Source organism: Dendrobium catenatum, unplaced genomic scaffold (assembly GCF_001605985.2).
Source record: "Dendrobium catenatum unplaced genomic scaffold, ASM160598v2 original_scaffold_131100, whole genome shotgun sequence".
In the NCBI taxonomy this organism is placed as follows: Eukaryota; Viridiplantae; Streptophyta; class Magnoliopsida; order Asparagales; family Orchidaceae; genus Dendrobium; species Dendrobium catenatum.
This window is the reverse complement of record NW_021449535.1, coordinates 413,184-423,327: the sequence shown is the minus strand read 5'-3', so window position 1 is coordinate 423,327 and position 10,144 is coordinate 413,184. Positions and strand designations below refer to the sequence as shown.

Below are 10,144 nucleotides of genomic sequence, written 5' to 3'. Positions count from 1 at the left end.
TAAGATTATTTCAGAAGTCTAATATGCTTTTGTTAGAGGTCGTTCTTTGTCAGATCACATTTTTCTTGCTCAAGAGGTGTTCAATAAATTTAGATATTCTAAATTGAAGGAAGGGTTGGTGGCAATGAAGATTAACATGGAATAGGCTTATGATAGTATGGGATGGTCTACTCTTAAGAATGTCTTAGAGTACTTCGGATTTCTTACAAGATTTTCAAAATTTTTACTAGACTGTGTGACAAATCCAAAATTTTAAATAATGGTTAATGACAATTATTCTAATTGGATTGAGGCAAGAAGTGGCTTTAGACAAGGTTATCATTTATCTTCATTTCTTTTTATTATGTGTTCTTAGCTGTTATATGATGCTTTTGCTCAAAAGGGAAAGAATGTTGGAATAAAGTTGGCACCAACTTCTCAGAAAATATCCCATTTACTTTATGTAGATGATATTATTATTTTTTAGAGGCTAATTATAGGAGTGTGAAAAAAGTGAATAACATATTGCAAGTGGACTGGAGAAAAGGTTAATACTTTGAAGATGTATATAATGTTTGGAAAATCAGTTAAAAGAAGGAAGAAGAAGGTTATTTCAAGGATTTTGGGCTTCAAGGTTGTTAATGAAATGCATTATCTTGGTATAAAGATTGCTTTGAGTAGGACGGTTTTTGTACTTTCAAAATCTATTGGAAAATGCTTTAAATGTGTTAAATGCTTGTGGAAATAGATTCATCTCTCTTGCAGGAAGACTTCTTCTTGTTAAATCAGTGTTTCTTTCCCTTCCAGTCTTTTTATCAACTCACACATTAGTTCTTATGGGAGTCTTGAAAGATTTTGATAAAATGTGTAGAGATTTTGTATGGCACAAGCAAGATGGTACTAAAGGATTACATTATGTTGCTTGGGAGGGTTTATGTAAACCAACGAACATGAGTGGACGTGGATTGCAATAAGCTTCTATTAAAGTTGGTCTGTTGAGGGCTAAAATTGTTTGGAATTTTAGTAATAAACTGGAATCTCTGCTCTATAGGACTTTGGCTTCTAAATATGGCAAAGACATAGGGAATTCTGAAATAAAACGAAATGTTTCATCTATGTGGAGGATAATTTTAAATGGGGCAAAGTATCTGCAACATATTGTTAGATGGAGCGTGTCTACGGGTGCTGCTGTGAATACATTAAAAGATGTATGGCTCCTTGATAGAAGTATTGAGAATTGGCCCACATATAGTGCGAATATGGATTAAGAATGCAAGTATCTTGATGAATTCATTGTGGATGGGAACTGGAACAAATTCAAACTGAGCAAGATCTTTGGTAAAGGAATGGTGGACATTATAAATTTAATAAATATCCATTCTGATTTATAGAAAGATAAATTGGAGCTATTTTACAATTTCTTTTGTAAATCCATCTCTGCTTAAGCCTCAGCAAAATAGTATGAATAATTTGATGAAGATAAATATTGGAGCTCGATTAGAAAACTGATGCTAAGACCTTGGGTAGAATTGTTTTGGTGGCAGTTAAATAATAATGCAATTCCGTTTAATGATTTTCTGATGTATAAGACAATATTGGATTGTAATGCCTGTCTGAGAGGATGTAATTTTATGGAAAATGCATAACACATTGCTGTAAGTTGTGACATGCTTCATCAAGTAATTCAAGTTCTTAAATTATGGGTATTTGCTATGCCAGTTTTCAATTATATGGATGATTGTAATAAGATTCTGGAAAAATTATCTACTGCTGCTCCTTTCATTAGGAATATGTACTATTCAACTTTTTTTTCTTGGAAAAGCAAGAATAAGATTAAAAATGGTGAAAAGTAAGATGGTTGTGTTTGTGGCAGATAATGCAGTCAATTTTGTTATCGCATCGTTTAATTTCAATTTGTATTCAAAAAATTGAGGTGCGAACCAGCTTCATCAGCTGTCTCATTCTTTTTGGCACTCTCCTCCTGAACAACAACAACAACAACAACAACATCAAGCCTTTATCCCACTACGTGGGGTCGGCTACATGAATCCTTTTTCTCCATTGTGTCCTATTAAAAGCCAAATTCTCGTTTAAATCTAATAAAGAAAGGTCATTCCTAATATTTTCTAACCAAGTCTTTTTAGGTCTACCCCTACCTTTCTTAACACAAGTCAAATCTAATACCTCTACTCTCCTCCTGAACAGATTAAGCTAATTATTGATGCTACTTTGTTGAGATAAAAAATATCACACCTGTAGTCACCACTGTTTCTAAACCATGATACAACAGTGTTCAGAAACAGCAATGGCAAAATATATTAGTAGTGATACTTTTGGCCATGATATTAATTTAAAAAAAAAACACTCAAAAGTTAAAACATCTCAAAGTTATTTTAAATGATTTTAATATATATATATTGCATCTATACAAAAATAAAAACAGTCAAAAATATACTAAATAAAATGTCTTTTAAATATATAAGTAAAAATAATAAATATAAGTCATAGAAAATAAATCCTTAATTTAAATAGAAAATGTGCTTCGCAGAAAATATGCTCAATAATGCCAAAATGCAGAACACACTAGCTCAAATAAACTACTTATCGTGTAGGATAGTAGCCTGCTTTGATACCATAGAGCAACAGAGACCTACATTGGGTACCCATACCCACACCCACCCATGTACCCACCCATACCCAATGGATTAGGTATAGGTAGGTATAGGTACGCTCATGACCTTGTGGGTGGATATGGGTGAGTACTCAACATCGGGGGATAAATTAATTTACATTGCTAATCACCGTATATCTTATATTACTGCAATCCTCACTACTTAGTGTGCACCACTTAACCACGCTGCAACTGGTAAATTCTGATATGCGATTTGAAAGTTTACAATCAGAGCAAATGACAACAAGCCTCAAGGCCATCAATCCTTGGCAAATTGCGTTCAAAAACTATGGAAAGTGGGTGGATATAGGCGGGTACGACATCCCGAAAGTCACCATGGGTGGGCATGGGTGGGCGAAGCCCGTTCGAGTAAAGCATGGGTACTCAACCAGGACCCCATGTAGGGCTTTGTAGAGCAACTAAGCACTAGCATCATCAAGAGGCTTAAGTATAGAAAGAATTTATGCTAACATGCCTCAACTGTCAGATTTAGGCTAAACCCACACCAACAATGCTTAATGAGTTTAATGTAAACGTTTTCATTAGGTTAAAAAAAAAACCATTACAGTACTTTGATCCTGAATTCAATCTAAGTTGTGATTTTATTCAAGTAGGACAAAACAACTGTGTCCTTGAAATTATATATTGTATTTTTGTAGAGAATGATCAGTATTACAATACCATCGGCTAGTTCCTGATTATTCTCCTTCTTTAGGGTCTATACGGATAATGCATATTTTTATGATAGGCTTTATGTGCTGGATCTCTTGAGATAAGCCATAACACCAAGACCAGCGACTAGGGCAGCTCCTGCAGCCACTGCACTGTATGCCGAGGCCCATGCATCCCTATGAGCATGTTCTGTTCCTATTGACCCACCAAGACTCTTCCGACTAGCAGACAAGCCTGGGAATTCTAAATGCAGTCTAAGACCCTGCATTAGCACAACAAAATGCAGTTCTAACTTCTGAGCATATTTTGATGGCTCCTTTTAAATTCAGCAACCAAGCAGCTGAAAGAAAATGATTAAACCCAAAAGAAGAGAACGAATAAGCATCATGACGGATGTTGATGATACCTTCCAACCAAGCTGCCTCGCATGCTCTACTGCTGCTTGAAGGTCATTGTCCGATGCAATAACAACCTTATCATGGTCTTCATCTTCGTACTAGGACGTTAGCACCAAAGACATCAATTTTATCCTCTGAAGGAAACTACATGTTATAATATAATCTCATCTTTCAAGTGGGATGGAAGAATGTCAAGCATACCAAGATCAAGGGGAGATTATTCCTATCAATGTCATCACCTACCCTCTGAAGGATAGAAGCCATGAGTTCCGTCAAGCTTGAAATGCCTTGAACAATAGGAATCCATGTTAAACAATAGATCGAATATCAGCATTATAAATGAATTAACTTACGATTTAAGATGACATGAATAATTATACGAAGCATGCTTACCACAGTGAAATCTATGCATCCTGCCTTTCCTATCCTGAACTTTAAAAGCAAAAATGGAGAAGCCTGAATACTGATGAAATGCAGTAGATCTCACTGTGTCCGTTCCATCAGATGCTAATTTGATTGAATTATCACTGGAACAGATTCTTAGTAAGTGCGTGCATGATCACCACCAAAATAAACTTTACATTGACCATTGAAAAAAAGACTACGAAACCTGCAACTGTCGTCATCATCTTCAAAAGGTCTTATTGACATTGCTGATTCCCAGAACTTCGGAATCAGAGAATGTGTTGTCTCAGCTCCACGCACGCCACTGCTTCCCATCTAATCAAATAAATGGACACTAATGATCATCGATTAAATAATAGAGTATTTCTAATATCAAGCTAATATAAAAACAGTAAAGACTAGAGTCCTCATTTTGGTTACAAAAGTCAGCTAAACAGGAATATGTGGATATGTATATTTGGTCAGCTTACTGATGACTTAGGCATCGTTTGAGACGGCTTTCTTACTGCTTCTTAAAGCTATTTTCTAGTACTAAAATTTTAATAGTGGAACTAAAAATTTGTTTTAAGAAGCAATGAAAAAGCCGTCTCAAATGAAGCCTTAATGTATGAACTGATATTATTAGTATAGTATTAGTATATTTGCATAAGAATATTTAACTTTCCATAATTCTTGCTCAGGAACATGAGACTAATGAATCAAAATATGTCCGCAGAATACATCTTAGCTCAGCGGAAAGCAAAAAATGCAACCCGCAGTGAAACTGATTCAAATATAAGTGACATCAATATTAATGTACATAAATGCACATCTCTTCATAGGTTCAAAGTTAGTAATGACATATCCACCCACTCTTCATGGAGATCAAACCATTCACAAAAGAAGACCCGTACCTCCATCTACGGCAAGTCACTCGGAAGCTTAGAACCAAAGTGATGAAGCCAAATCTCCAGGGATTATTGAATGGAGATCACCATGCAAGTTCAACTAGCATTGAAGATAACTCACAAAAATCTAAAATTTCTATTTTTTAGAGCTCATACAGCATGCCACTTCCGACGAACCCAGAGTGCCAAACATAAGAAGCTAAAGAGCTTGGCCAAGGGACATCAACTGCAAACTTGCTCAGGAAAGGAGGTGCCAAAGATGTGGAGCACTGATGAATCAAAGATTTTTGTTAAATCCTATCCGTCCTTTGGCATTTTGATCACATGGCTAGGAAGTGGATCCATGGGAGGCTCACTTGGATTGAGTTGATCTCTGTCGTCCCTTAGCATTTTGATCCCACCGCAAGTATAGGTATCCATGGGAGGCTCAGCAGGATTGTGCCGATCTCCTTCCATATTTAGGTGACTGACTTAGGAAAGATTGTATTAGAGCAATTATGTAGGATTCTATAATTATTAATTTCTTTATTAAGATATCTTGTACAGATCTATAAATATGGATAGGTTTGAGCCGTAAAACTAAGCCATTCCCTCTCCAATTCTCTGAATTTAACATGTATCAATAACTAAAGAGATATAATCTGTCACTTTCCACCACCATCCTTCATTGTCGTTGTCATTCATAAAGTAAAGAGAAGGAAAAGTGAGGAGCAAGTGGCCATCATTGTCGACCTTCTCTTGTAATTGTTGCTACTCTTATAACCAGCACAGCCTTCATTGTTGTCCTGCACCTTGCTGGCTTGATTAATATAGCCTTCATCGCTATCCTTTGCCACAAAAATGTTTGAAGCTAATTCCTCCCAATGTTGTATGAAGGACTCTATGATCCACCAAGGAAGATATCTCCAAAATAATAAACTTACCTATCGCTTAAATGGGAAGAATTATTTGAAGTGATCTCAATTTGTGAAGACCTACTTGAAAGGGAAAGGAAAGATGAATTACCTCCTTGAGTTAAAATCAAAAAACGAAGATCCTAATTTTTTGGCATGCGATGAAGGAGATTCCATGATTATGTCATGGTTATGGAATTCCATAACTACAGAAATTAGCGATACTTTCATGTTCCTCTCTGTTATAAATAACATATGGGATGCCACCAAGCAAACATTCTCAAAAGCTGGGGAGTTGCACAAATCTTTGAAATTAAGTCAAGGTGGGAAGCCCAAAATAAGGAACAAAATCGGGATTGAATATGTCACTCTCCTTCAAAGCCTTGATCACTAAAGATGCATAGAGACCAAGTTTCCATAAGATGTTGCTATCCCAATAAACATTATTGAGAAAGATAGAGGGTATGACTTTCTTGCATGTTAAATACGGAGTTTGATCAAGTTAGAGTTAAGATCATTGGCAAAGAGGAGACACCTTCATTGAACTAGACCATTCTCTCATTCGTGCTGAGAAAAGCCGACGAGGGGTAATGTTGGAGCTAAAAGTAGTTGAAGGTTCAACAATGGTGTCAACCAAAGAGGCATCATGGAAAGGAAAAGGTTAGGATTCCTAAAAATCTAAAGAAAAAGACTACCTTTGGTGAAGCTAATGCAAGAAATTAAGACACACAAAAGAGACATACAGGAAGATATATAAAAAGCCCCAAAGGACTGATAAAAGGCACATCATAAGCCAACACTACAAGAAATCAGCCCAAACCAGAAATGCAGTTCAGCTTCAGAGAGATGTTAACCTCCACATAATAATAATAAAAAAATGCTTCAAAATGAATACATGTAGTCGGCAACCCATGCCGAGGTCTCGCCCAAATCCTGTCAAATCTGCCGCATATACAGTTCTCCATACCCTGCAAACGACGCGTCTCATCTCTCGCATACGCTGTCACTGCCCTTGTTGTAGTTAAAACGCAAACAAACAAAGACTTCAAGGATCACTTCTTCTTTCCCACACGCGAGCTCTAGCGGCTGAACTCTTTTCCTCTCGCTCATTCCTTTGCCGCAGCTACCTTCCAACCTCAAACCTAAATCCACATCTCCCTTTGACGCCTCCCCACCGGATTTCCTTGTCCAGTTCGCAGAACACGCCTGCCCGACGCCTCCATCTCCCATTTTGTTTGATCAAGAGAGAGAGAGAGAGAGAGAGAGAGAGAGAGAGAGAGAGAGAGAGAGAGCTTCTTCCCACCTCCTTTATTGAAGCCTTTACCTGCCAGATCTGATCCGACCTCCCTCTAATCTGCTCCAGGCCGAACCACAAACCCAAGCCTCCATCTCAACTACTCTTTACAACAATCCTTTGCTGATCCCCCATATAGCCGCAAGTCGAACTCCCTCCATACCTGAGCACTTCCGACCCAAACAGAAAATCGCCCCAGACCCGACGCCAAGCTATGTTTCCCTCTCTTAGCTCGTGATCGAAGAAATCCACCAACACTTCGATCTTACTTCCTTGCAGGCTGAACCCATTTGAGCCGAAACCTTCTGTAGTCGAGCTCTCAAGCAAGCCATCCATCCTTATACCGAATTCCCTCCAGCTCTTTTACCTGATTTCTCTCATGTCTGCTTACCGGGCCCTTTTCACCCAATTACAGTAATCCCTCTTTCCCTCTCTCTCTTATTTATTATTAATCTATAATTAATAATATTATTGTTAATTAGTTATTTTCATATATATATACTATTTATATATAATATATATATATATAGATATATATATATATATTATAGTATATAGTATATATACAAATGTTATATATATATATATATATGTGTTATATATAATAATACTAGTGTAGATATATACATAATAGTGTATATATATATATACATATATATGTTATAATATATATATATATGTATGTATGTATTGTATAATGTATGTAGACCTCACATAATAATAAAAAAAATGCTTCAAAATGATTACTGTATGTCAGCAAACCATGCCGAGTCCGCCAATCGTTGTCAAATTGCCGCATATACAGTGCTGCCATACCCTCAAACTGCGCACTCCTTATTCTCGCATACGCTATCACTGCCTTGTTGTAGTTAAAACGCAACAAACAAAGACTTCAACGGATCACTTCTTCTTTCCGCACACATGCGAGCTCCAGTGGCTGAAAACTCTTTATCTCTCGCCATTCTTTGCGCAGCTACTTCCAGCCCTAAAACTAAATCCACAATCTCCGCTTTGCACCTCCCACTGATTCCTTGTCAGTTCGCAATACGAGCATGCCCGTGACGCTCCACTCCATTTTGTTTGATCAGAGAGAGGAGAGAGGAGAGAGAGAGAGAGAGAGAGAGAGAGCGTCTTCCCATCTCCTTTATTGAAGCCTTTACTGCCAGATCAGATCTGACCTCCCTCTAAAGTCTACTGCAGCGAACCGAAACCCAATGTCCATCTCATACTGCTCTTACAAACATCCTTTGCCGATCCCCATATAGCGCAGAGCTGAACTCCTCATCCCGAGCACTTCCGACCCAAAAGAAAATCGCCCCAGACCGACGCCAACTCTATTTCCTCTCTTAGCTTCGTGATCGAAGAACTCCAAAAACCACACTTCGATCTTACTTCTTGCAGGCTTGAACCCGAATTTGAGCCGTAACCTCCTGTAGTCGGCTCTCAAAGCAAGCATCCATCCTTATACGAAAGTTCCCTCCAGCTCTTTTACCTGATTTCCCTCTCATGCTGCTTTACCGGCCTTTTTACCCCTTTACAGTATCCCTCATCTCTCTCTCTTATTTATTATTAATCTATAATTAATATTATTATTTTAATTAGTATTATTGTAATTACTATTATCATATATATATGTATACATGTAATACAATATATACATGTATACATATATATATATATATATATATATATATATATAAGAGAGAGAGAGAGAGGAAGATTAAAAAAAAAGATTTAAAAAAAAAAAGAAAGAAAGGAAAAAAATAAAAATGAGTGTTGATTTTTGTGCATTTTGTCATCATCGTTGGCCCGGCTGCAAAGGTATAAATTTTCTAACCTAAAATACTTCTCTAGTGTCTTGCGACGAGCCGACAAACCCCCTACGTGCTCACGTAGCGTAGTAGGGAGGGAAACTGATGCGGCGCTTGCGACGAGGTAGATAATCTCTAGACCGCTCATGTAGCATGAGGAGGGCAAAACAAAGTACCCATACGTGGGGAAATCCTTGTGCTCCTTTCAATAGGTGCCCGAAGACCCTCAAACGCTCATGCAGCGGGCGAGGATTGATGAATTTGCGGTTGCAATGTCATTTGACGCCTACTTGAAGTGCTCAAGTAGCGACAATGGGAGGGCTAGTCTCTTGGTTTTTCCCCTAAACGGGGGAGACACCGGAAGGCTACCGAAATTCAGACAAAAGTGCACAAGGACTTGAACAAAAAAAGTGAACTTGGACTTGAACTTGATTGAACTCAAAAGATACCAGGGGACTTGAACTTGCAAATTCTTAGACAGTAGGGGACATATTTTGGAACTCAAATAATTAATTAAAATTAAATTAGCTCAAATGTGAACTTAATTTGAACACTAAATGAACATAACTTAAGCAACTGGAATCCAAACAAAAATTTGAGATAGACTACATTGAACTCAAAATGAATTTGGTACAAGAATACTTGAGCTCAACAAAATCAAATGGGGCTTGAACTTGGCATTGAATATACCTCAAATTTGAACAAAGCAAAAGGATTTAAGCCAAGAGCATGAGAGTTTGACCTTAACTTGATGAATACGATCATAATAAAATACAAGTATGAGATGATAATTCTGATCATCCAAATGAGCATCAATGAACAAATTAAAGGGGACTCAGATATGCATTTGAACTTGAATGACTTGGACAACATAGAACTTGAATGACTTGGACAACATAGAACTTGAATTCAATTTGAATTAAACTCTTTTTTTTTAAAGAAACTACAAAAAGCATTTTATTAAGATTAAAATACGAACAACTAAATTCCTCATTTAACAAAGCTAAAAAGGGAGGAGGAATTTTATTACAATTGAGATTATCCCAAAAAAAAATCATAAGAAAGAGCTAATCTTGCACACATGTCGGCAAGCTTATTACATTCTTACCTAACAAAATGAAATAAAACTTTGTT

The 10,144-nt window shown here is 37.0% G+C and overlaps 1 protein-coding gene across 4 annotated transcripts in view; it reads right to left on the bottom strand.

Moving 5' to 3' along the window:
* Positions 1-3,169: 3,169 nt before the first annotated feature.
* The window catches only part of LOC110100270 (CBS domain-containing protein CBSCBSPB1), an 84,699-nt gene continuing 77,724 nt past the window's right edge, over positions 3,170-10,144 (bottom strand). For 3 of the 4 annotated variants that reach the window (XM_028692155.1, XM_028692156.1, XM_028692157.1), the window contains 5 exons: positions 4,331-4,440; positions 4,114-4,247; positions 3,922-4,007; positions 3,729-3,818; positions 3,170-3,584 (listed from right to left, as the gene is read on the bottom strand). In XM_028692155.1, the coding sequence (XP_028547988.1) occupies positions 3,402-3,584; positions 3,729-3,818; positions 3,922-4,007; positions 4,114-4,247; positions 4,331-4,440 (603 nt within the window). In that variant the 3' untranslated portion in view covers positions 3,170-3,401. Of the gene's footprint in view, positions 3,585-3,728; positions 3,855-3,921; positions 4,008-4,113; positions 4,248-4,330; positions 4,441-10,144 lie in introns of those variants that run through there. The other variant, XM_028692158.1, reaches the window with a different exon arrangement.